Below are 27,857 nucleotides of genomic sequence, written 5' to 3'. Positions count from 1 at the left end.
CCTCATAAACCTAAAATAAAATTGACATCATAATCACGACACACTCAGCACGGATATGAGCGTTTGGAGAGCGCTTCAGCCTTCAGCACAGGCACGTGTGTTCTATTCACGGGTCCGTGCTCCTCGGAAGGGCTGATGGTTCCTGTAAGTGTTTGTGTTCCCCGCGCCTTTCTTTCCTTCCCTTGTCTTTGGCGCCTGCGGTCACTGGGAGGCCTGGGAGAGGGAGTAGGAATGGCGAATCGGCGGGGCATGTCCTTCGCGCCGCCCCGTAGCTCCGGCTGCTGGCGCTGGCGCAGCGCGCGACCTTTTGAAAGCCGGGAGGGCTCGAATCGCAACGGCCGCTGCCGCTGTCGGGCGTACGTGTTGGTGCTAGAGGCAGATATAGGGTCTCGCTGGGGGCTTCTCGGGACCAATTTTAAAGAGGTACTTGGCCACGATTTCTCTTCACCTCCGACCTTTCCTTCCCGGGGCTGAGACTCTGGTAAGGGGAAATTTTTTGCGAGCCCCGGCGGGGGCCGAGCCCGGAGCCGAGGCCTCTGTAGGGGCTTTGTGACAGGGTAGGATCTGGTTACAGCCGAAGAAGGATTTTGGCAGCCAGCCCCTTGTGAGTCCCTGGATCGGGTAGACCTCCACTCCCGAACCCTGCTGAGCGTGTGAGATGCAGAGGAGCTGAGAGTCATGCGGTCCACACTTGCCCTTTGCTTTCCCTTGGACGTTCTACATCTACTTTCTCTTTTCTCCTTTACTTTTTCCTCTCATTCTTTTATTTTTCCGTTTTCTGCTGCCCGTCCGCGCCTTAGCTTTGTCAGTAGTATCCAGGTTTTTGTCAAGTCCCGGGGTCCCAGGCTTAGGGCCCAAAGGTCACTGACGTTTTGACCTGGTAGATCTGTAGATTAGCTTGCTTGAGTGCTGCTCACCTTAATGCTGCTTTTTTTTTTTTTTTGAGACGGAGTCTCGCTCTGTCGCCCAGGCTGGAGTGCAGTGGCCGGATCTCAGCTCACTGCAAGCTCCGCCGCCCGGGTTTACGCCATTCTCCTGCCTCAGCCTCCCGAGTAGCTGGGACTACAGGCGCCCGCCACCTCACCCGGCTAGTTTTTTGTATTTTTTAGTAGAGACGGGGTTTCACCGTGTTAGCCAGGATGGTCTCGATCTCCTGACCTCGTGATCCGCCCGACTCGACCTCCCAAAGTGCTGGGATTACAGGCTTGAGCCACCGCGCCCGGCCAATGCTGCTTCTTAAACAGTACTTGATTGTTAAAAATATCTTAATCCACAGAGTATGAGATTCTGCTCACGGTCATCCTACTGCCATTTCTAATATATCTTCATCTAAATATTCACTGTTTTTTTTAGCTGTCATCTTCATGAGAACCTTGTGATTTAGAATTAGTATGGTTATTTAACAATTAATGTTAAGAATGCATATACAATACATACATAATCTGAGGCAGAGTTTGGGCTACTGGCCAAAAGCCATCTGTCAGTAGTTAATGCCTAAACCTGAGTGTGCAGTCGGGAAAAAAGTGGCCCTCAGACAACTGTGAAATGGATAGGACATGGTATATTGAGGTGCAAATAGCTTGGAGTAGAAGGTGGGACTCAGTCCTAAGAGAATATAATGAAATGTTAAGACTTCTGTTTAAACCTAGTTGTTTTTAGAGATAGGTTTTCTTTTTTTAAAACATGCTGCTTCCGAATATCAAATCCTCCGTAGACTGAGTGGGAAAAGGCAGTGAGACTTATAAGGCTCATTATAAGATTTCCAGGACACTATGCGCCCGGGTTTTCTGCATCCTACTTTGTTGGCACCTCCTTGGTTGCTTTGTTTTTCCTTTCTCATGCTTGGATGCCCTAGGGCTCACCCCTCTTCTCTCTACGGTTTACTCCCTAGATGATCTTACCTAGTCTCTTGGCTTTAATAACGTCTGCGTGCTGCCATCCCACAAACTTAAATCTTCAGCTTGCATTCTAGACCCGTATCCACCCACCTATTTGACTCCTCTCCACAAAACTCTCCAACAGCTTTCTCTCAGTACAAGCTGAAATCTTGACTGTGACTACAGTTGAGCAGAAGTCAGAGTCCTGTGGCTACAATGCTCTACTTGACTTGCCACTTCCTACCCCCAGCCTCCCTGACTTTGTCTCTTTCTCCCCCTTGCTAGCTTGCCTCTTCGTGAAGATTTCTGCCTCAGGTCTTTGTATTTCTTGTCCTCTTTCTGGAAGACTTCCACTAGATATTTGCTTGGCCCTGCTCCCTCACTTCCTTCAAATGAGTTTCTCAAGGAGACCTTTCTTGACCACTTTAAACTCAAATATTAAGCCCCTTCCCATGGCCTTCTGCTCCCTTCACTGATATATATTTCCCCTGAAATAGTGTACGTTTATCTTCATACTTGTTTGGGTCTAGTTTGCTGCTCTATTTCCAAAGTGTAGAACAGTGCACTGTTAGAGCACATAGTATGTGCTCAGTGTGTGCATATTGATTGAGTGAATGAAGAGTAGCTTCACACAGGTAGGTAGAAATCTTAGAGAAAGCTGGGTGCGGTGGCTCACGCCTATAATCCGAGCACTTTGGGAGGCTGAGGCAGGTGGATCACCTAAGGTCAGGCGTTTGAGACCAGCCTGATCAACATGGTGAAACCCCGTCTCTACTAAATACAAAAAATTAGCTGGGCATGGTGGTACATGCCTGTAATCCCAGCTACTTGAGAGGCTAAAGCAGGAGAATTGCTTGAACCTGGGAGGCAGAGGTTGCAGTGAGCCAAGATTGCACCATTTCACTCCAGCCTGGGCAACAAGAGTGAAACTGTCTCAAAAAAAAAAAAAAAAAGTCTTAGAAGATCTTTGAGGTGCCACATCACAGCGTCCTGTGGGGAAAGATAACACAGATGGAAGAAGGGGAGTCAGAATGACATGGGGAAATTATTTCCGAAGTAGAAATACCTCCTGCAACCACTCTGCTAAATAGTTTATCCTTCCCCAAAGTTCTGAAACTGGTTTCAGAAATTCTGCTGTCCTGCCTTCAAGTTAAATGCATCACTTCATAAAATTATTATATTCTTGACAAATACATGTAAAGGGGCTCTTCAGTGTTCTCAGTACAGGTAAATCTAAAGACAATAGTGAGCTACATGTTAAACAAGATGAACAAACTTGTCATTAATAGACAGTTAAAGCTAGGCCTTTGAGATGATTTTCTTCCCCTTACTACACAGTTTTTAAAGATGCTATTATTAAGGGCTCCATAAAAAATTTAAGCAAATCCCCCTTCTTCCCAACTTTTTATATAGATAAATGAGCTTATAGACATGTAGGAACAGTTTTGCTTTATAATAAATAAATCTAATAGGAAACCTGATTTTTTAAAAAGAAATATAATTTTTAAAATAAAAAAATTCTTAAATATGTTACAGAAGGAAGAAACACATTGAGTTGCTTTGTTTATATATGTGGTATGTACATTTTCTTTTATTTCGTTCTTTTTTTTTTTTTTTTTTTGAGATGGAATCTCGCTCTGTTGCCCAGGCTGGAGTGCAGTGGCGTGATCTTGGCAAACTGCAACCTCCACCTTCCAGGTTCAAGCGATTCTCCTGCCTCAGCCTCCCAAGTAGCTGGGATGACCGGTACAGGCCACCATGCCCGGCTAATTTTTTTGTATTTTTAGTAGAGACGAGGTTTCGCCATGTTGGCTAGGCTGGTTTCAAACTCCTGACCTCAACTGATCCGCCTGCCTTGGCCTCCCAAAGTGCTGGGATTACAGGTGTGAGCCACCATACCCGGCCTCATTTTATTTTCATAGACAATTTTTATAACCATTTATTGAGATAATTGATGTATCATAAAAATGCATCTTTTGAAAGTGTAAAATTCAGTAGTTTCTAGTATACTCAGAGATTAATATATCAAACCATTATCTGGTTTTAGAACCTTTTCATCACCCCAGAAAGAATCCCCATACCCACTGGCAGTCATTCCACATTCTTTGTCTCCCCGCCCCTAGCAACTATTCAGCTATTTTTTGTCTCCATGATTTGCCTGTTCTGGACATTTCCTAAAAATGGGATCATTGGATGGGCACGGTGGCTTATGCCTGTAATCCCAGCACTTTGGGAGGCCCAGGTGGGTGGATCACAAGGTCAGGAGTTCAAGACCAGCCTGGCCAATATGGTGAAACTCCATCTCTACCAAAAATATAAAAATTAGCCAGGCGTGGTGGTGGGTGCCGGTAGTCCCAGATACTTAGGAGGCTGAGGCAGGAGAATCGCTTGAACGTGGGAGGCAGAGGTTGCAGCGAGTCTAGATCACGCCACTGCACTACAGTCTGGGTGACAGAGCCAGACTCGATCTCAAGAAAAAAAAAAAAATGGTATCATCATATATGTAGCCTTTATGTGTCTGGCTTCTTTAGTATAATGTTTTCAAGGTTCATTCTTGTATATATTGGCACTTTATTCCTTTTTATGACTGAATATTCCATTGTATAGCTATGTCACATATTTAGTTTATCCATTCATCATCTGATGGAGAGTTCTGTTGTTTCCGCCTTTTGACTGTTATGAAAAATGCTGCTTGCACAGTTTCCTTAAAGGATATAAGAGACCTGTTAACAACTACTCCTGGGAAGTGTGAGAGGGAGACATACTGATTACCTTGTTGTACTAGGTGATTTTTTTTTTTTTTTAGCTAAGTGCATATATTACTTTATAATTAAAAATACCCAATCACTAATATTATGACAGGGGTAAGTAATTATACTTTTTGGTTTTAGTTTCCTCATTTTAAGTAAAATTCAACGAAATGTTTGTTGAGGTCTTTTTTAGTTCTCAAATTTTGTTTGTGATAAAATGAGTGATAATGTTATAGGCATTTTTTGTTTGTTTGTTTGTGTTTTTTTTTTTTTTTGGTGAGACAGAGTTTCACTCTTATTGCCCAGGCTGGAATGCAATGGCACGAACTCGGCTCACCGCAACCCCTGCCTCCCGGGTTCAAGCGATTCTTTCCTGCCTCAGCCTCCCGAGCAGCTGGGATTACAGGCATGCGCCACCACGCCTGGCTGATTTTGTATTTTTAGTAGAGACAGGGTTTCTCCATATTGGTCAGGCTGGTCTCGAACTCCCAACCTCAGATGATCCACTCACCTCAGCCTCCCAAAGTGCCGGGATTACAGGCATGAGCCACTGTGCCCAGCTATAGGCATTTTTCTTCATGAATGAGAGTTGTATTCTTTGTATCTGCTGTGTAACTTGCAATTTGTTTTCATCATAGGACTGAGAGTGGTTGTCACAATGGAAGGGATCAGTAATTTCAAGACACCATGCAAATTATCAGAAAAAAAGAAATCTGGTAAGATAGCAGATGTAAGACTTTTTTTTTTTTTTTACTATTACTGTTGTTGTTTCTCTTAGAAATGTCCTAGTAATATTTAGTTTGATTCTTTATTATCGGTCACTTAGAAACTTTAGTGTAAATCCTCTTTATGATGTTAATATTAACAAATAAGACATTTTATAGGTCAGGGTTTGATCATATCTGGACTAATTTTATTGACAATCTAACAGGTTTGGAGGCTCTCCCTGCTCAATAATCAACTTAGCTTGACCCATTAAAGAACTGCTTTACCTTTCTCCCTCTCATCCATACATCGCTCTTATGAGGGAAAGATATTTTCCAAGGCAACTCAATGGACAAAGGACAATCTTTTCAACAAACACCTGGATATCCATGTGCAAAAAATAAGCCTTGACCCTTAACTCCCATTATATAAAAAATAGCTAAAATTAAATTTCTAGAAAATAACATGAGAAAATATTCTGTTGTCCATTTCTAGTGACAGATTTTTCATATTGACCTTGTATCCTGCAACCATCCTAAACTCACTTATTCCATTAGCTTTTTAATAGATTGCTTAGGATATTGTATATGGTTGGTCATTTGTGGATAAATAAAGACAGTTTTACTTTGTTCCCCAGTCTGTATGGCTTTGTTTCTTTTACTTTTTTTAATTGCACTGCCTTCAGTATGTTTTTGAATAGAAACGTTAGTGGATAATACTTGCCTTGTTCCCAGTGTATTATGTTAGATGTAGGTTTTTCACAAATGCCCTTTATTAGTTTGAGGAAGTTTTCTTCTATTTCTAGTTATTATCGTGAGTGGGTATTGAACTTTGTAGAGCGCTTTTTCTGAATCTATTACATTTCCTTTTAAAATCTCTTAATGTGGTAAATTATGTTAATTTTCAAGTGTTAAACTGACCATTCCTTGTGTAAAGCCAGTTTGGTTATGATATATTTTATGTATTGCTTGATTTGCTCATATTGTCTATATTCATGAGGGATATTGGACTGCAGTTGTCTTTTTGGGATATCTGTCTAGTTTTAGTATTAGGTTATTCTGTATTCATAAAGTAAGGTGAGAAATGTTTCTATTTTTTTAATAGAAATATATTTTTGTTTAACTTTATGTGGAATTGTTATTATTCCTCCTTAAACTGGTGGAATTCACTAGTAAAGCTATCTGGGCCTGGAGTTTTCTTGGTAGGAAGATTTTAACTGTGATTTCCCAGTTAATAGATATAGGGCTATTCAAGTGATCTCTTATTTTCTTTGTGAATTTTGTTAGTGTTTTTCAAGGAATTTGTCCATCACTTCTAAACTGTCAAATGTACTGGTGTAAATTTATTCTTGATATACTCTTATTAACCTTCTAGTGTCCTTTTTTATATCTGGTACTAGTATTTTATATTTTCTTAATTTTTTTCCTTAATCAGTATGACTTGAGGTTTATATATCTTGGTGAATGTTGCATGCACTTGAAAAGGGCATTTTTTTCTACTCTTGTTGGGCACGGTGTTCTACAAATGTCAATAGGTCAAGCTGATTGACCTGTCTGTTATTTTCTTCAGGTCTTCTATATCCCTACTGATATTCTGTGTACTTTTTATATTAATTACGAGAGAAGAGAGTTGAAGTTTCCAACTACAATGTGGATTTGTCTGCTTCCCCCACCCTCAATTTCTATCAGTTGTTGCTTCATGTATTTTGAAGGTTTGTGCTTTGTTATTAGGTACATACACATTTAGGATGGTTATTTCTTTTCTTTTTTTTTTTTTTTCCGAGTTACCCTTTGTCGCCCATACTGGAGTGCAACAGTGCGATCTCGGCTCACTGCAACCTCTGCCTCCTGGGCTCAAGCGATTCTGGTGCCTTGGCCTCTGAAGTAGCTGGGATTACAGGCATGCACCACCATGGCTGGCTAATTTTTGTATTTTCAGTAGAGACAGGTTTTCGCCATGTTGGGCAGGCTGGTCTCAAACTCCTGGTCCCAACTGATCCACCCGCCTTGGCCTCCCTTTCAAGTGCATGCAACGTTCACCAAGATACATAAACCATAAGTCAGATCCCAAAGTGTTGGGATTACCTTGTCTGGCCTAGGATGGTTATTTCTTTTTGATGAATTTATACCTTAATTGTTATGAAATACCCTTCTTAATCCTCAGTGGTACTCTTTGTTCTGAAGTCCACTTTATGTGGTAGTAATGGAGCCACTCCAGATTTATTTTGTGTTTTAATGATGTTTTTCAACCCTTTACTCTTGCCCTATTTGTGTCTTTATATTTAAATTGAGTTTATTATAAATGGCATGTCTTGAGTTGTTTTTATCCATTCTGACAACTTTAATTTCCTTTGACTGTTTTGCCATTAGCTACATGTGGCTATTTAAATTTGGATACATATTAATTAGAATTAAATAAAATTACAAATTGAGTTCCTCAGTTGTATTAGCCACATTTTAAGTGCTCAGTAGCAACTGACTACCTTACTGGACAGCACAGATGTAGACATTTCCACATAGCAGCATGATGTATTGGACAGCTGTTTAGACCATTTATACTCAATGTAATTGTCTATTGTTGGATGTAAATCTGCTGTTTTGCTGTTGTTCCATAGCTCATTGATTTTTTAAAATCTTTTTCTCTCTTTGCTTCATTTTTTGATAGTTTTTGTTGCTCTGTCTTAAGATTTAGTTATTCTTTCTTCTGCTCTAAGATGATACAATTCTTATCCATTGTATTTTTCATTCCTTCTATTTTGTCTTTTTCTTCCTTGTTATGCTCAGACTTTCCTTTATATCATTGAGCATATTTTTAATATTTGTCTTAAGGTTCTTATCTGCTAATTTTGCCATCCCTTTTTTTTTTTTTTTTTTCTTGAGATAGAATCTTGCTCTGTCGCCCAGGCTGGAGTACAATGGTGCAATCTCAGCTCACTGCAACCTCCACTTCCTGGGTTCAAGTGATTCTCCTGCCTCAGCCTCCCGAGTAGCTGGGATTACAGGCATGTGCTACCACGCCTAGCTACTTTTTGTATTTTTAGTAGAGACAGGGTTTTACCATGTTGACCAGACTGGTCTTGAACTCCTGGCCTCAAGTGATCCGCCTGCCTTGGCCTCCCAAATTGCTGGGATTACAGGTGTGAGCCACCATGCTTGGCCTCCTGTTATCTTACGGTATGTTTCTATTGATTTTTTTTTTTTGAGACGGAATCTTACCCTGTGGCCCAGGCTGGAGTGCAATGGCACGATCTCGGCTCGCTGCAACCTCTGCCTCCCGGGTTCACGCCATTCTCCTGCCTCAGCCTCCTGAGTAGCTGGGACTACATGTGCCCGCCACCACTCCTGGCTAATTTTTTGCATCTTTAGTAGAGATGGGGTTTCACCATGTTGGCCAGGCTAGTCTCAAACTCCTGACCTGGTGATCTGCCTGCCTCGGCCTCCCAAAGTGCTGGGATTACAGGCGTGAGCCACCATGCTGGGCCTCTATTGATTTCTTTTTCTCCTTGTATGGGTCATATTTTCTTGCTGCTTTCACGCCTGGTACTTTTTGATTGGGTGGTAGATATTCTGCATTGTCTAATACTGGATTTTGTTATTTCTTTAAAGAGGGTTTGATTTAGTTATGGTCTGAGGTTTAAGTTACCTGCACATTAGCTCTTTCCTTTTGAGACTGGCTTTTAAGCTTTGTTGTGAATGTTTATCTGGGGCTAAAATCTAGCTGTACTATCTAGTTGTGACCCTTCAGAGGACTTTACTGTGTGTTACAGGGTTACCATCCTCTGGCTCATGGTGACATGAAGTGTTCCCAGACCTGTATGATCTCTGGTAACTGTTGAGCCAATTGCTTTCCTCTGGTGCTTTCCCAGCTTTGGGGCATCTACACATTGTTATGTGCGGATAAGTACTTGGCCAAACACTCAAAGGGAGACTGTTCAGATCTTTGAAGTGCTCTCTTTGGAGCTCTCTTTAGTTCTCTGCTCCACAAATTCTAGCCACCTAGTCCTTCTTGACCTCTGATCTCTCTCTCAATGTGACAGGACTGCTGGATTATGTAACCTCTGTCCTGCAGTCTGGAAACTGCCTTCAAGCAGTAAGTTAGGGCAGTGATAGGGCTCACCTCATTTGTTTCTCTTCTCTCAGGGATCACAGCGCTGCTCTGCCTGTTGTCAAGTGTCTGAAAACAATTATATTTTGTCTAGTTTTCTAGTTCATGGCGAAGTGGTAACTCTAGGAACAGTTAATTGTCAGGGGTAGTTAATTTTCATGAGTAGAAGCAGAACTCCATCTTTTCATCTTTTTTTTGAGACTGTGTCTTGCTCTGTCACCCAGGCTGGAATATAGTGGCATGAACATGGCTCACTGTACCCTTAACCTCCTGGGCACAAGCGTTTCTCCCAAGTAGCTGAGACCACAGGTGTGTGCCATCATGCCTGGCTAATTTAAAAAAAATTTTTTTTTTGTAGAGATGGAGTCTCTTTATGTTGCCCAAGCTGGTCTCAAACTACTGGACTCAAGTGATCCTCCTACCCTGGACTCCAAAAGTGTTGAGATTATAGGCATGAGCCACCACATCCAATCCCTTTGTCTTTTAACAATGTTTTAAAAATGTGAAAACAGTTCGTAGCTTGTAGACCATACAAAAACAGGGCATTTCCCAACCTCTGCTTCAGAGTTACTGTAGGATGAAACTCTAAAAGTAGACTTGGTCAAAGGGTACCCATTTAAAATTAGGATATATGTTGTCAAATTGCTCTCCAAAAAGACTGTGCCAATTAATACTCTTGGCAGTAGTATATTGAGAATGTTAAGAGGTTTTGTTATTTTATTTTTTATTAATTTTATTTTTTATTTCTCTGACATTTAGTATTAAATTCAACTCCAACTATAAATATCCCTGCCTCTCCGTTTATGCAGAAGCTTGGCTTTGGTACTGGGGTAAATGTTTACCTTATGAAAAGGTAAGTATAAGATTTCAGATTAACCTTTTTACATGTAACTATAATTCTACTGTACTTGGAGACAAAAAAGTAGTATGAAAATTCCAGTATTTAGATTCAGTGTCTGTTCCTGATCCTGGCTGACGGCTGTATTCCAGTCCCTAGACCCTTTCATAACTTTGCCAGTAGCTCTGCCTCTGCTTTTCTCCTAGCTTCCTCCTGATGCGTTATTAAAGGGGAAGTCATTTACTTTTTAATTTTTCATTGGCTTCTATAAGAAGAGGAAGTGGCAGGGGAAAGGGTACCTTTGTGGTAAACCAGATTCTTCATGACAAAACCTCAAAGAGGAAGCCAGTGTTGGGTGATGTCAGTAACTGCTGTCTCTTCTGCAGCGTTGCCCTTCTAAGATATTCTCTTCTAAAAGAAGTAAAAGGTTTATAGCATTGTTATTAAGAAGGGTAAATACATGATTTTAAAGTACGAATATTAGCCGGGTGCGGTGGCTCAAGCCTGTAATCCCAGCACTTTGGGAGGCTGAGACGGGCGGATCACGAGGTCAGGAGATCGAGACCACCCTGGCGAACACGGTGAAACCCCGTCTCTACCTAAAAAATACAAAAAACTAGCCGGGCGAGGTGGCGGGCGCCTGTGGTCCCAGCTACTCGGGAGGCTGAGGCAGGAGAATGGCGTAAGCCCGGGAAGGCGGAGCTTGCAGTGAGCCGAGATCGCGCCACTGCACTCCAGCCTGGGCGACAGAGCGAGACTCCGTCTCAAAAAAAAAAAAAAAAAAAAAAAAAAAAATAAAGTACGAATATTGAGTTAAAAGAAAAATGAAATAATTGAACAAGTGTGGTGCCAATATAGCTGTCAATAAAGTGTTTTTTTAAATTACTTTTTTATTATTCATATATTTTTTTGAAACAGAGTCTCTGTTGCCCAGGCTGGAGTGCAGTGGCACGACCTCCCAGGTTCAAGCGATTCTCCTGCCTCAGCCTCCTGAATAGCTGGGATTACAGGTGTGCACTATCACACCTAGCTAATTTTTGTATTTTTAGTAGAGATGGGGTTTTGCCATGTTGGACAGGCTGGTCTCGAACACCTGGCCTCAAGCGATCTGCCCACCTTGGCCTCCCAAAATGCTGGGATTACAGGTGTGAGCCACCATGCCCAGCCCAAAATTACTTCTTTTAATCATTACACTGTACCTAGTTTCATGTTTATTAAGTGGCAAAAAACTAAGTTAATATATATTCCTTACTTAATGCATTCTTGGAATCAGTCTGACTTGTCCAACCCTCCGTATCTTAGCTTCATCCAGGTTTACATTGTTTCCAGATAGAAATGCTTTCTTTAATAAGAGGCTAATTAAGACTAATTTAGTAATTATATACAATGGGTATTCCTGAAGCATTTTTGCAGTTTAAACACTTTTTTTGTATGTGTGGTATTAATTTGTTTTCTAATTTGTTTTTTAGTGTTAACTCCTATTTTGAAAGAAATAAATTCTCATAGATTTATGGTTAGTTTCATTTTTTTCCCCTTTTTAAAAAAACTTTTTAAATGTAAAGTGTTTTTAACAAAGTTACACTGTATGTGGTTTAGTCAAAAAGCTTCAAATAGCTGATCTTGAAGAACAGCAGTGCCTGCCTGACCCTACCACTCCTCATGATTCAGCCCTGTCAACCTGGGATGTCTTTTATCCATAACCTGCAAATTTCCTGTGCTTCTCTGCTGAATTAGATCCTGTGTTCTTCTCTATCTTGTGTCTTACTGTTTCTTGATTTACATCCTGTTTTCATTTAGGACATCTTGTAGCTCCCCATGAATTAGTGCACAGAAGATATACTTTTTGAGAATTTGCATTTCCAAAAATTTTTTCATTTTACTCATACTCGAATGGCCCTTTTTGGTTTTCTGGGTTACAATTTTCTTTTCTTTTTTTTTTTTTTTGAGAAGGAGTCTGGCTGTGTCGCCCGGGCTGGAGTGCAGTGGCCGGATCTCAGCTCACTGCAAGCTCCGCCTTCCGGGTTTACACCATTCTCCTGCCTCAGCCTCCTAAGTAGCTGGGATTACAGGCGCCCGCCACCTCACCCGGCTAGTTTTTTTTGTATTTTTTAGTAGAGACGAGGTTTCACCGTGTTAGCCAGGATGGTCTCGATCTCCTGACCTCGTGATCCGCCCGTCTCGGCCTCCCAAAGTGCTGGGATTACAGGCTTGAGCCACTGCGCCCGGCCTACAATTTTCATTTGAAAACAATTTCCCTCCAGAATTTTGAGAATATCAGTCACTGACAGTTTTTTTTTAGCTTACATTGTTGTTGTTGACAATTATGAAGCCTTTTTGACTGCTGATTCTTCATATGTAATCCGTTTTATGTTATCTGTCCCTCCCACTGTCCTGGATCCTGGTATGATCTTCTGTGTGTTGCTAGCATTTTGAAATTTCACAATGACATTAGTGGATATGGGGCTCTTGGAATCTGAATAGTTCTGTTCTTCAATTTTTGAGACATTATTTTAAAAATTACTTTGTCGATGATTTTCACCCTGTTTTTCTCTGTTCTCCATCTGGAATCCTATCATTTGAATTTTGAACTTACTGATTTCTTCATCTACCTCTTGGTTTTCTTATTTGCTATCTTCTCGGTTTTCTGAGATTTCCCCAGCTTTATCTTTCAACACTTCTACTGAGTTATCTTGTTTTAAATTAATTGTCCTTTTTAGAAAAAAAGCATGTTTAGTCTTTTGGAGTGCTAGAAATGTTCAGTATCTAGGTGTTGATAACACAGGTATATGCACATGTAAAAATTCACTGAGCACTTAGTATGCATATGGTGATTAATTATTACCCTGCTTCTGTATTACAGGTTCTCAACTGACAGTAAACCTCAGGCTGAAGACTTGTTTTATACCTTCCAAAGCTAGTTTACCATCTTTAGAAGCTGGGGATGGGGGATGGGCAGCTAGTGCAGAATTAAGGAGGGTATCTAGGAGTCCACCGGTTTTTTACCATTATTAAAAAACATTATTAAAAAACATCATTATTAAAAATGAGACAGGGTCTCATTTTGTTGCCCAGGCTGGAGTACAGTGGTGCCATTATAGCTCACTGTAGCCTCAAACTCCTTGGTTTGAGCAATCCTCCTTCCTCAGCCTCCCAAGTAGCTGGACTACAGGTGTGGGCCGCCACATGTGGCTTTTAAAAGTTTTTTGTAGAGAAGGGGTCTCACTGTATGGCCTATGCTGGTCTCAAACTCGTGGTCTCAAGTCATCCTCCTGACTTGGCCTCCCAAAGTGTTGTGATGCTACCCCTTACAGTTGTGTGCTACCCCTTCCAGCCCTACTTGCTTTTTAAATAACTTGCAAGCAGTTAATTGGGGCTAAGCCAGTTACTTTCATCTGCTTTCCAGCTTCTGAAATTTTGTTGCTGTTGTCTCCTCTGCTGTTATTTCCATTCTTGCTGGCTAGTATGCCTTAAAATATCCATTTGCTATTATTTTGGTGGGTTTGGAAAAGATAAAAACAATGTGTATGTTTAAGCTACAATTTTAACCCAGAAGTCTATATTTTTTTGTTAAATCAAGTTTGCATTCCTTGGTTAAATCCAACATAGTTTTGATGTAGTAGTATTTTTAAATAAACTGGGCCGGGCACGGTGGCTCACGCCTGTAATCCCAGCACTTTGGGAGGCCGAGATGGGCGGATCACGAGGTCAGGAGATCGAGACCATCCTGGCTAACACGATGAAACCCCGTCTCTACTGAAAAAATACAAAAAACTAGCCGGGCGTGGTGGCGGCGCCTGTAGTCCCAGCTACTTGGGAGGCTGAGGCAGGAGACTGGCGTGAACCCGGGAGGCAGAGCTTGCAGTGAGCTGAGATCCGGCCACTGCACTCCAGCCTGGGCGACAGAGCGAGACTCCGTCTCAAAAAACAAACAAACAAACAAACAAAAAAATAAACTGATGGATTCAGTTTGCTAATATTAAAGTTTGTTTCAATTTTTATGTCTAAGTGAGGTTGGCTTGTAGTTTTCCTTTTTCTACTGTCCCTTTTTATTTTTTGAAATTGAAGTTATATGAGACTCATAGTCCCTTTTCTGTTCCCTGTGGAAACAGTTTGTATAAGACTGAATAAATTCTTTGAAAGCTTAGTAAACTCACCTGTAAAATCATCTATACTTTGTATTTCTAGTAGGAACATTTTAAACTGGTGATTAAATTTATTCATCAGTTTTCTTAGATTTCTCTAAGTCTTTGTCCATTTTGTCTTAAATGATTGCATAAAGCTTTTATTATTTACTTATATATTTTCTTTCTTGTATCTGTAGTTTTGTTTCCATTTTTATTTGTGATATTGTCTTTATTTTTTCTTGTGTAATCTCATCAGAAATTTGCCTTTTTTTCTATTAGTCTTTTTAATGAACCAGCTTTTTGCATGGTTGAGTATTCAGATTTCATAAATCTATTCTTATTCTATAGATTAGAATATGTTATGGAAAAGGTGAAGATTGACTTGTTTACTAAATTCTAAACTTTCAAGAGCTAAACTTTCAACCCTTAAAACTTGAAAAATATATTTTTCATAATAAAATGATATGTAGATGCTCATCATTATCCTCAAATGCTGCTGTTATCTAAAACTGGAGATTTAAGAATAGTTTAGATCAACTTACGGATGATAGATGTGCATGAATTAAGAAATCTTGTGATCCTTTTAGTATAGGTTTTTTGATTAAACAAAAAAGGTTCTGCAGTCATAGAGCTATGCCTGTGAGAGAGTGCAAAGCTAAATAGATCTTTGGTTCAATCTCTTGTTTTGTGTTCTTACCATTAAACTTTCTGTCTTAAACTTCTGAGGCTCTTTCACTAGGTTTTGTGCTGTTATGCTGCATATACTTAAGTATTTTGTGATCTGCTGTACTCATAAATATCTACCACCTCAGGTAAATCTTTCCCTGACTTTATTTTACCTGTTTATTGAGGCCTTAAAACATTTATACCTTAGATATTTCTAAAATGGCTGAATCTTCCTAGAAAATAGAAAGTTTAAATTTTTCTCATTTGTATGTTCATCATTATCTCCTTAAGCACATATCTTTGAATATGTGGAAAAGGTATAAGGTGAATTGGTCAGTGTATAGTGAAGCAAGAACAGCATGCTGTTCTTTGGATGATGATATATGGGCAAAATGTTCTTGATTATCTCTTCTTTAAATTTCCTAATTTTTTTTCTTTAGCATCCTACAACTCATCTCTGATACATACAATATTTAATAAGTAGTAGTCCGACATGCTCAAATGGAAAAATTGGAAAGTAACAATTTTCAGGTTTAAAGTTTGTAACATTCCATCTTTACCCTTCAAGTTCTTTTTATCCTCTCCCTTCCACTGTATAGATAGTAAGACTTGTCTATTAGATCTTATCTCCCAATTGAAATGGAAATGTAGCAGAGGTGTTCATAGTCCAAAACATCTTAAATACTGTTTTTTAAAACAAATTTCTTTCAAGTTTTTTCCCAAAAATTTGGAAGTCATTTTAAAAAGTATTGTGGTTGTATTGTTTTCTATCCTTTTTAAATGAATTTTTTTCTTAGATCTCCAAGAGGTTTGTCTCATTCTCCTTGGGCTGTAAAAAAGATTAATCCTATATGTAATGATCATTATCGAAGTGTGTATCAAAAGAGACTAATGGATGAAGCTAAGATTTTGAAAAGCCTTCATCATCCAAACATTGTTGGTAAGTTTAAATTTGGTAGTAGTGTCTGGTATATTATTTTGTTTATTCAGAAAAAGGTTATATGCTCTCTTAACTGGTCTCACTAATAGAAATGAAGAGGAAGGGGCTGGATGTTTAATGGGAATCAAATTAATGTGATTGGTCTAAAATAAAAATTTGCATATAATATTTTTTGATGCCTAAGTATATATTTAAACTTCATGGGAATAGATAAAATTGTGTTGCTAGTTCTATGAAGATTTTAGGAATATAAAATGATCGTCATTTAGATAATTTAAATCCATTTAGGTAATTTCTTGGATTTTGTTTTTCATTTTTAATACAAGTAAGGCTGGCGAAACCATTATATTTAGGGAAGCAAAGGAAAGTAAAAGTATTTTAATTTGTGTTACTACTGGCAAACACTGAAGGCGTTTTAAATGAGATCTACTGAATTAGTCTTGTATATAGTAGCTGTTTAATTGTATATTTGTGTTAGTCCAGATCCATGTTTTCAATCACATTACTATAAAGGACTTAAATATTATTGTTCTGTATATTAGTGAAGAAATGTCATGTTTTCTTTAAGGTTATCGTGCTTTTACTGAAGCCAGTGATGGCAGTCTGTGTCTTGCTATGGAGTATGGAGGTGAAAAGTCTCTAAATGACTTAATAGAAGAACGATATAAAGCCAGCCGAGATCCTTTTCCAGCAGCCATAATTTTAAAAGTTGCTTTGAATATGGCAAGAGGGTTAAAGGTAATTATGCCATTATATTTTAAATGACTTCTGTTTTTGTTCATATTTTAAATGAACAAATAATCACTTTGCAGGACATCTTTGAATGTGGATGGATATTGTTACTTGTCAGTTCCAAAAAGGGGTCAGTACAAAATAGAGGCTTACATTTCTGCTTCCGAATTACATTCATGTGTAGCTTAATATGTTCTGAGAAATGTGTCATTTGGCAGTTTCATCACTGTGTGTGTGGACATCATAGACTATACTTACATATACCTAGATGGTAGAGCCAGTTACACACCTGAGCTATGTGGTATATATAGCCCAGTTCTCCTAGGCCGCAAACCTGTATAGAATGATACTCTACTGAATACTGTAGGCAACTGTAACACAGTGGTAAGTACTGTGTGACTAAACATATCAAAACATAGAAAAGGTAAAATCAAAATAAGATATTGTAATCTTGTGGGACCACTGTTGTATATGTTGTCCATCATCAACCAAAACATCCTTATATGTACATGTGGCCCTAGTCATTCATTGTCCCACATGGTCTCAACAATTTATGTATGCTTCACTGAAGATTCCAAAATTATTTCTAAAAATTACTAGACTAGCCTCAAAATTGTGATATCTTTTGAAATCTGCAGTTGTATCTTCTGATACAACTTACCAAGTTAACTAATTAATAAGTAAACTTATAAGTATATATACATACTTATAGTTAACTTGGCTGGGTGTGGTGGCTCACGCCTGTAATCCCAACACTTTGGGAGGCCAAGTAGGGCAGATCACGAGGGCAGGAATTCGAGACCAGCCTGGCCAACACAGTGAAACCCCATCTGTACTAAAAATACAAAAACGAGCCGGGCATGGTGGCGGGCGCCTGTAATCCTAGCTACTCTGGAGGCTGAGGTAGGAGAATCACTTGAACTTGGGAGGCAGATGTTGCAGTGAGCCGAGATCACGTCACTGCACTCCAGCCTAGGCAACAAGAGCAAGACTCTGTTGTCTTGGAAAAAAAGTTAACTTATAATTATTTATTTTATAAGTATAAAAGGTTAGTGGGAGTATCTATTTCTAAAGAAACTTTTAGACTTCTGGTCAGTACGGCAGACTGAGATAACACGGTATGTTCCCTTCTCTTGTTTCAAATAATCTGAAATGCTGGGCCGGGCACAGTGGCTCACACCTGTAATCCCAGCCCTTTGGGAGACTGAGGCGGGTGGATTACTTTTAGCCAGGAGTTCGAGACAGACCAGCCTGGTCAACATGGTGAAACCTTGTCTTTAATAAAATACAAAAATTAGCCAGGCTTGGTGGCACCCACCTGTAGTCCCAGCTACTTGGGAGGCTGAGGCAGGAAAATCGCTTGAACCTGGGAGGCGGAGGTTGCAGTAAGCCAAGATCGTGCCACTGCACTCCAGCCTGGGCAACAGAGTGAGACTCCGTCTCAAAAAAAAAAAAAGGTTGAAATGCTGGACAAATGTAAGCCTAGAGTTTAGGAAGGGAGCTCAAGTAGTTATATTTGGAGGTTATCACATTTTTTTATTAGTTTGTGTTTCTGCTCATATGTGTTAAATATTTTACTATTTTAGTATCTGCACCAAGAAAAGAAATTGCTTCATGGAGACATAAAGTCTTCAAATGTTGTAATTAAAGGAGATTTTGAAACAATTAAAATCTGTGATGTAGGAGTCTCTCTACCACTGGATGAAAATATGACTGGTAAGTTGTACTCAAGTTTTAAAATTTTGTTTTTAATACAGTGTTTACATTTTTAAATATGTAAGTCCACATGGATCAAAAATCAAAAACTATTTTTAAAAAGTATATGGTAAAAAGTCCTCTTTTTTCTCTCTCCCAGTCAGCCTGCAGTCTTCTCCCTTGCCACATGTACAGTATAAATTACTGTATTAGTAGTCGTAGTAGTAGTAGTATATATTTTAACTAGAGTTATCTTTGGGAAAGATTTGTAACTGGATTGGGATCTTTAAGCAGGAAAGCATCTGGGATCTTTAAGCAGGAAAGTAAAATTTAGTAAGGTTGTGTAAAGCAGTTTATTTAGCATCAATAAAGTGACAAGATTTAGGAAACTGGTAGAAGAAACTGGAATGAAGCAGAAAAGAGGCATGCTAATGAAGGCTGGTCTTTGGCTCTTTGCCCTTTCTTCTCTATTGTATATACTACTGATCACTGGCTTCGCAGGGAATTTAAGATATGTTCTTGGTGAGAAACAAGAGCCAGCCTCAAGAGAAAGCCTCTGCTTGCAACATATTATTTAGTAAATACTTAAATGTGTCTCTTTATATGAACAGAAGTTAAACAAATGGTTAATAAATGCTGTTTAGAACATATAACTACTTTGATATCAGAGCATAACTCTGATATCAAAACCTGACACATTGTGGGACATCCCATTGATCCTGATGTGATTATTATGAACTGCATGCTGGTATCAAAATATCTCATTAACACATAAACATATACATCTGCTATGTACCCAGAAACATAAACTGACATTAAAAAAAAATTCATAGTCCAATATCCTTCACAAACATAGATATCAAAATCCTTAACAAAATATTAGTAAATTCAGTCTAATACTACATAAAGACACTACATCTTGACCAACTAGGACTTATTCCAGGAAGGAAAAGTTGTAACATTCAAGAATGAATGTCCTCACTGTGCTGTATGTTAGGTCATCAGAACTTACTCATCCTGCCTAGTGGAAGCTTCGTGCCCTTTGTTAACAATACTGTATACTTGAGATTTGCTGAGAGTGGATCTTGAATATTCTTACACACAAAAAGGAAAATGGTAACTATATGAGGTGATAGATATGTTAATTAGCTTGATCGTGGCCGTCAGGTCACAGTGTTTACGTATATCAAATATCAAGTTGTATACCTTAAACATATAATTTTTGTTAATTATACCTCAAAGCTGGGAGGGGGGAGTCAATATAATTCACCATATTAACAGATTTTTAAATTATACTTTAAGTTCTAGGGTACATGTGCACAATGTGCAGGTTACATAAGTATACGTGTACCATGTTGGTTTGCTACACCCATTAACTTGTCATTTACATTAGGTATTTCTCCTAATGCTATCCCTCCCCCTGCCCCCCAACCCCACGACAGGCCCTAGGGTGTGATGTTGCCTGCCCTGTTCTCATTGTTCAGTTCCCATCTATGAATGAGAACCTGCAGTGTTTGGTGTTCTGTCCTTCTGATAGTTTGCTGAGAATGATGGTTTCCAGCTGCATCCATGTCCCTGCAAAGGACATGAACTCATCCTTTTTTATGGCTGTATAGTATTCCATGGTGTATATGTGCCACATTTTCTTAATCCAGTCTATCATTGATGGACATTTGGGTTAGTTCCAAGTCTTTGCTATTGTGAATAGTGCCACAATAAACAGCATGATTTATAATCCTTTGGGTATATACCCAGTAATGGGATTGCTGGGTCAAATGGTATTTCTAGTTCTAGATCCTTGAGGTATCGCCACACTGTCTTACACAATGGTTGAACTAGTTTACACTCCCACCAACAGTGTAAAAACGTTCCTATTTCTCCACATCCTCTCCAGCATCTGTTGTTTCCTGACTTTTTAATGATTGCCGTTCTAACTGGTGTGAGATGGTGTCTCATTGTCGTTTTGATTTGCATTTCTCTGATGGCCAGTGATGAGCATTTTTTCATGTGTCTGTTGGCTGCATACATGTCTTCTTTTGAGAAGTGTCTGTTCATATCCTTTGCCTTTTTGATGGTTTTTTTTCTTGTAAGTTTGTTTCTTTGTAGATTCTGGATATTAGCCCTTTGTCAGATGCATAGATTGCAAAAACATTCTCCCATTCTGTAGGCTGCCTGTTCACTTTGATGGTAGTTTCTTTTGCTGTATAGAAGCTCTTTAATTAGATCCCATTTGCCTATTTTGGCTTTTGTTGCCATTGCTTTTGGTGTTTTAGTCATGAAGTCCTTGCCCATGCCTATGTCCTCAATGGTATTGCCTAGGTTTTCTTCTAGGGTTTTTATGGTTTTAGGTCTAACATTTAAGTCTTTAATCAAATATGAAAACTACGTATCGTCTCAATAGATGCAGAAAAAGTGTTTGCAAAACTCAACATCCATTTTTGATTTAAAAAAAGATTAACCTCTCAGCTAACTAGAAATAGAAGGGATCTTAGCTTGAGAAAGGCTGTCTACAAGAAAAACCTGCAGGTGTCATACTGAAGTAGGGAACAAGGCCAGGATGCCTGCTCTTGCCAGTGTTATTTAACAGTCCTATAGCCCTAGCCACTAAAATAAGGCAAGAAAATGGAGAAGGCAAAATTGGAAAGGAAACAAAACTGTCCTTGTTTCCAGTTGATATGTTGTTTAGGTAGAAAATCTCAAGGAATCTATAAAACAGCTATAGTGAAGTTAGTGATTACATTTCTGTGTATTAGCAATAATAATTGAAAATGGAATTGTTTAAAATCTATTTACAAGTACCAAAACCCAAAATATTTCAGAATAAATCTAACCAAAAAAGTCTAAGTCTTCTGTAATGAATATTATAAAGTATCACTGAGAAAATTCAGTAAGATATAACTAAGTGGAGAAATATATGACTGTGGTTTGGAAGACTCAATACTATTAAGATATTAATGCTTACCAAATTGATCTAGAGAGTCAGTCCAATCCTAATGAGAATTCTAGCTGGCTTTTTCATTGAAATTGACAAGTTGACTAAAATTTAAATGGAAATGTGAGTGGACCTATTTTTCTTGGGTTTTAAAAAAGAGCCAGTGTGTGATTTCTCCCCTTCCCTTTTCCTTGACATAGCAATCATGGAAGCATAGAAATGGTACTTCTCTCAGCCTAATATTGTTCACAAACTGAAGAAATTCAGGTCTAGAAGTGATCTGCTCAAGGTCACGCAGCTTGCACATGTCTTTGAACCAACCCAAGCAAGGCAGTCTGGCTCCAGAGTCTGTAATCTCAACATCCACATTCTATATTCCTACTAATTTCTAAGAGAATTGCTGTTTCTCTACATAACTGCCAACTGACCAGCTTCTTGAATATTTACCAACCTGAAAGGTAGAAAGTAATCCTTATTGAGGTTGAGTGTATTTTCACATTTACTGGTTATACTGATTAACCTGTGAACTACTGGTTCAAATCATTTGCCCATTTTCCTTTGAGTTGCTCGCCTTTTTGTGATTTGTAGTGCCTGCCTTCATAACCATCTTGCTTGTTTCAGTGACTGACCCTGAGGCTTGTTACATTGGCACAGAGCCATGGAAACCCAAAGAAGCTTTGGAGGAGAATGGTGTTATTAGTGACAAGGCAGACATATTTGCCTTTGGCCTTACTCTGTGGGAAATGATGACTTTATCGATTCCACACGTTAATCTTTCAAATGATGATGATGATGATGAAGGTATGAATACAATTTCTGACATAAATCCCAGTCTCTTCATTCACACTAAAGATTGGTTTATATAATTTTTATCTTTCTGTTAAAACTTAAAATAGCAACTTATAAGATCTTTAGTTGTGTAATTTCTAAGATATGTATTAGTACTGATGACTGATTTGGTACCACCAAGGTTTAATCTCACAAAAATGAGACATAGATTGAGAATAGGGGGAAAAATTGAGGCTATCCAGAGAAGCAAAAAATTGCCTTAAAAACTCTCCTTACCTGAGAAAATGACTGGAAAGCTATCATAGGAAGGGTGGTAGTAGGGGTCGATAACCTATAAATCCAAGACTAAAGCCAATCTACTTGATAGCAGGACAATTAAAGACATTTCCATTCTGTCTATGGCAGAATGGAAAGCATACTGGACCATAAATTCTTGTTTCAGGAGAAGGGTGAACTATTAAACTTTTCCATGACATAAAGTGATTTTGTTTATTGTTTCAATCTCTAACTCCTTCAAGATAAAACTTTTGATGAAAGCGATTTTGATGATGAAGCATACTATGCAGCCTTGGGAACTAGGCCACCTGTTAATATGGAAGAACTCAATGAATCATACCAGAAAGTAATTGAACTCTTTTCTGTATGCACTAATGAAGACCCTAAAGATCGTCCTTCTGCTGCACACATTGTTGGAGCTCTGGAAACAGATGTCTAGTGATCACCTCAGCTGAAGTGTGGCTTGCGTAAATAACTTATTCCAAAACATTTATATAGTTACTATCAGTAGTTGTTAGATTCTCTAAAATTGGCATATCTGAGGACCATAGTTTCTTGTTAACACGTGGATAACTATTTCCAATATGAGATATGCTTATGTTGGCTATAAGCACTTGGAATTGTACTGGGTTTTCTGTAAAGTATTAGAAACTAGCTACATAAGTACTTTGATACTGCTCATGGTAACTTAAAACACTAGCAGTAAAACGCTGTAAACTGTGTCTAACATTAATTTAACGACCATTACTTTTATTAATGATCTTGCTTATTCTCTATTTTAATGGATCTACTGAAATTAGCACTTTGTACAGTACAAAATAAAGTCTACATTTGTTTAAAACACTGACCCTTTTGCTGATGTGTTTATCAAATGATAACTGGAAGCTGAGGAGAACATGCCTCAAAAAGAATAGCTCCTTGGATACTTCAGACTCTGGTTACAGCTTATCTTGAGCTCTTGGATCTCCTCAGATCTTTTTTGCTTTAATTTATTAAATGTATTTTCCATACTGAGTTTAAAATTTATTAATTTGTACCTTAAGCATTTCCCAGCTGCATAAAAGCAATAAAACTCAAATAGAATGATATAGAATAAAGGACACTTTGGGTACCATAAGGTGTCTCAACATTATTTTATACTTGATTTGAGTGTTGTCATTAAACTTGTTGAGTGAATAATGTGAGTAGGTTTCTTTCCCTCTCTTGGCCTTATTTTGCTAATCTGTAAAGTGTTTTGGATCAGTAGTTTCTGTAAGCCACAGTCCCCTGGGAATTCTCTAAATTATTGAATTGCCAATGTAGGTGGTATACCTAGATTTGGGTGTAGACAGAATTTTAAAAATTACTGACACGGGGGGTTCTTAGAAACATTAGGAACAACTACACTCTGAACTTTAAAAATGCCTAGAAATCACTGAAGGCCTTTTGGTATAAGATTGTACCAAGCAATAGGACACAGATCATTAATTTGCATATATTCCATCAAAATATTAATGTGACAAACTGGAAGTTGTCTTAATCTGTAGAAAAACATATGTATAATTTTGCATCCTGATATTCAATAGGGTCTCTTATCCTCACTCTGACATGTGTCACTCTTCTTTGCCAAGCCAACAGAGCAGTTTCTCCAGGCCATTCTTTTCCTAGCAGTAATAGCAGTTCCTGCTTATAAGACAAAGCAGGAACTGGATCTTTCTTGAATTGGCTCTTTAACACATAAGCCATTGCTTTTGAGAAATTTGTTTCTAGTTCCTACAGTTGGGGTATCTAATAAGAATAAAGTAATACCAAGGACAAGGCCAGCAAATTCACAGCCCTTATCTATGGTAGACATTATAAAATACTCCCAGCATGCACTGCCCCTTGAGTCTGGTGAGGTCCTAGAAATCCTCAACACAAGATTGCAGATAATCTGCTACCAACTGGGAGAAATTTTTGTATTCTTTTTCTAGAACTTGCTCTTTAAATCTCAGATGTTATCTTTTTGGACATTTGTCTCATTCTCAAAAGAGCAACATGTGACTTGGCTGGCTGAGGGTTTTTGTTTTTTGAGACAGGGTCTTGCTCTGTCAGGCTGGAGTACAGTGGGACAATCATGGCTCACTGCAGTCTTGACCTCCCAGGTTCAAGTGACCCTCGCACCTCTGCCTCCCACTCTGAGTACCTGGGACCACAGGTGTATGCCACCACACCTGGCTAATTATTTTTTTGTATTTTTTGTAGAGACAGGGTTTCACCAAGTTTCTCAGGCTGGTCTGGAACTCCTGAGCAACCCTCCGTCTAGGCCTCAAACTGCTGGGATTACAGGCGTGAGCCACCGTGCCCAGTACTACCTTTACACTGAATTAATTAGTAAATCAAAATAACCTTCTCTCAAGTGGGTTTCTCACCTCCCAGAAAATCTTTCCCTTTAGAATCTGTAGAAGGCCTCCAGGAGCTTGTTATGCCTCCATAAAAGGAGATAATCAGCAGCTGCTTGAGAAATGTTGAAGATCATTCTTTCATGTCTCCTGGTACCTATTTAATCTTCTACAATCTGTTGATTAGAATAAAAATTAGAAACGATTTTAAATGAAACAAATGCTACACATAAAAACTATATATAAAAAATGCTGTATATATCAGCTAAGAATTTAGGAAAAACAAAACAAGCCTCTCATCTTAGGTTACTATAACAAAAATACCATAAACGAGGTGCCTCAAACCACAGAAATTTCTCATAGTTCTGGAGACTAGGAAGTCCAAGATCAAGATGGTATCTGGTGAGGGCATCCTCATAGAAGGCACCTTTTGGCTGTGTCCTTACATGGTGGATGGGGCAAGGGAGCTCCCCCACCCTCTTTTATAAGGCCATTAATCCCTAAGGGTTCCTTCCACCATCATGACCCATTCACCTTCCTAAGGCACTACTTACGATGGTATTACATCATCTTGGGGGTTAGGGTTTCAACATGATTTTTGGTGGAACACATTCAGACCATAGTACCTCCCTTCCAATGAGGGGAAAAAAATTAAAACTTACAGGAAACAGAAAACAAATCTATGATAGATAGGATCAACAATGCCAATCTTTAAAAATACTAACAAAATTGATAAACTCCTAGGCAAAACTAATCTATGGAGAAAAAAGACATGTCATAAGTGAAAAACTTTACTACAGATCCTACAGATGCCGATCTTATTTATGAACACATGAAAAGTCCAAAAAAAAAAGTAGTTAACTGAAGCCAGTAACATAAAAAAGAAAGACATCAAGACCAAATTGGGTTTGGTTTATTTAGTTCAGGAAAGCTAGATTACTTTAACATTCAAATAACAATGTAACTGCCATATTAACAATGAAGAAAAATCAAAATCATCTCCAAAGATAGAAGAAAGACTTTTTATAAAATCTGAGTATCTGTTCAAGATGTTTGAGAGCCTCTTAGAAAACTAGGAGTAGACAGAGGAACTTCCTTAATATTAGAAATTTATCTACAAAGAAACTATAGTAAACCTTATATTTAATAGTAAAATGTTGAAAACTTTACCTATATCAGCAATGAAACAAATATGTCCCCTACCATTGCTTTTATTCAACACTGTACTAGACTGGCGATCTTAGAAATGCAATATTGTAAGAACAAAAAATAAAAGCTGTAAGTTTCTAAAAGAAAGAAAACTCATTCATAGACATTATGTAGATAAAAATAAATTAGAATTAAATAAGTTTAGAAAGATTGCTGAATACAAAGTCAAAACAGAAAACTTGTATTTTATGTATCAGCAAACAAGATGTAACTTAAAACACTTTTCCCAATGGCTTAAAAAAAAAGTATCAGCTGGGCACACTGGCTCACGCCTATAATCCCAGCACTTTGGGAGGCCAAAGTGGGTGGATTACTGGAGGTCAGGAGTTCAAGACCAGCCTGGCCAACATGGTGAAACCCCATCTCTACTAAAAATACAAAATTAGCTGGGCGTGGTGGCATGCACCTGTAATCCCAGCTACTGGAGGCTGAGGCAGGACAATCGCTTGAACCCGGGAGGCGGACGTTGCAGTGAGCTGAGATCACGCCATTGCACTCCAGCCTGGGCAAAAAGAGCAAAACTCCGTCTAAAAAAAAAAACTATCAAATAATCCTCCCAAATTGATCTATATATCTGACACAGTTCCAGTAAAATCCCAACAGGCTTTTTTGTTGTTGGTAGCTTTTTGTGGAATAAATTGATTTCAAAATGTATACGGAAATGCAAAGACCAAGAATAGACAAACTATTCCTGAAGAAAAAAAGGTGGGACCATGTACTAATACTATAGCAAACATTAATATTATAATTAACAGTCTGGTATTGGCATAAATATAAACTATATAAGATTAGTAAGAATAAACAGGCAGAAATAGACATACACATATATGGGCACAATTTATGACAAAGACTGCCAGGAGGATGCCTGAAACCATGGACAGTACTGAACCTGATTGTCCCCAATTGGAATATATGTCTGTGCGTGTCTTCTGCTGACAAATTTGATGCCTTTTCCATCTTAATTGAGCACTCATCACCCACTGTGGCTACTCTGAATGGTGGGTAAGTAAAACTTATGAATTCCTTACTTCTAGAAATTTCCAACTGTGGGAAGCGAGATTGCAGATAAGGGGGGATTGCTGTACGAGGTGATCTAGGCTCATCTTGTACGTTCATTGCCCTATCCCTAGAATGAGCCATTTCTCCCAAGAGCCCCAGGTCCTTTGGTGGAGGAAGGTATTAGTAAGCAAGATCTGGCTGGGTACAGTGGCTCACATCTATAATCCAGCACTTTGGGAGGCTGAAGTGGGAGGATCACTTGAGCTCAGCTCAAGGGCCTCAGGAGCTTAAGGACTGGCTGGGCACGTTGGTGAAACTCTGTCTCTACTAAAAATACAATACAAAAATTAAACAGGCATGGTGACACGCACCTGTAGTCCCAGTTACTTAGGGAGCTCAGGCGGGAAGATCACTTGAACCTGGGAGGTCGAGGCTGCAGTGAGGCATGTTTGTACCACTGCACTTCAGCCCAGGGTGGGAAAAAAAGAAAGAAACCAACCAAGATTTGGATGGTAGGTGTGCTCATTGCCACTGGGGTATCATTGCTTTGAGACCTTGTCAGTGCACTTGCTTCTTGTATGTGTTACACTTAAAAATAAAACAAAAACACACCCAAACAAGCCAAGAGTATCAACAGCAAATCATGCTAAATATTTAAAATAGAAATAGTTCTTGAAATACAACATATCTAAGACATACTGAATTGAAGCAAGATGCAAAATAACTGCATATGTATTTAGTTTATCTAAAGTAACAGGCACTAAAAGTAGGATTATGGGAAGCCTTTTGGTCATCTCTATGTATTATCTGAATTTTATGTTACATATACAATTTTCATAATAAAATATAATTAAAATCAGA

The 27,857-nt window shown here is 38.7% G+C and overlaps 1 protein-coding gene across 1 annotated transcript; it reads left to right on the top strand.

The window, feature by feature from the left end:
- The first annotated feature begins 29 nt into the window (after positions 1-29).
- Positions 30-23,542, top strand: PBK (PDZ binding kinase). Its single transcript, XM_025394883.1, has 8 exons — positions 30-481; positions 5,266-5,343; positions 10,196-10,289; positions 15,862-16,004; positions 16,573-16,742; positions 18,323-18,452; positions 21,952-22,164; positions 22,671-23,542. Exons 2-8 carry the CDS (start codon positions 5,286-5,288, stop codon positions 22,865-22,867), a joined length of 1,005 nt encoding a protein of 334 aa, XP_025250668.1. The 5' UTR covers positions 30-481; positions 5,266-5,285; the 3' UTR covers positions 22,868-23,542.
- The last annotated feature ends 4,315 nt before the right edge of the window (positions 23,543-27,857 follow it).

The sequence above is a fragment of the Theropithecus gelada genome, chromosome 8 (assembly GCF_003255815.1).
Source record: "Theropithecus gelada isolate Dixy chromosome 8, Tgel_1.0, whole genome shotgun sequence".
Classification (NCBI taxonomy): domain Eukaryota; kingdom Metazoa; phylum Chordata; class Mammalia; order Primates; family Cercopithecidae; genus Theropithecus; species Theropithecus gelada.
This window is presented reverse-complemented; position numbering and strand designations above follow the sequence as displayed.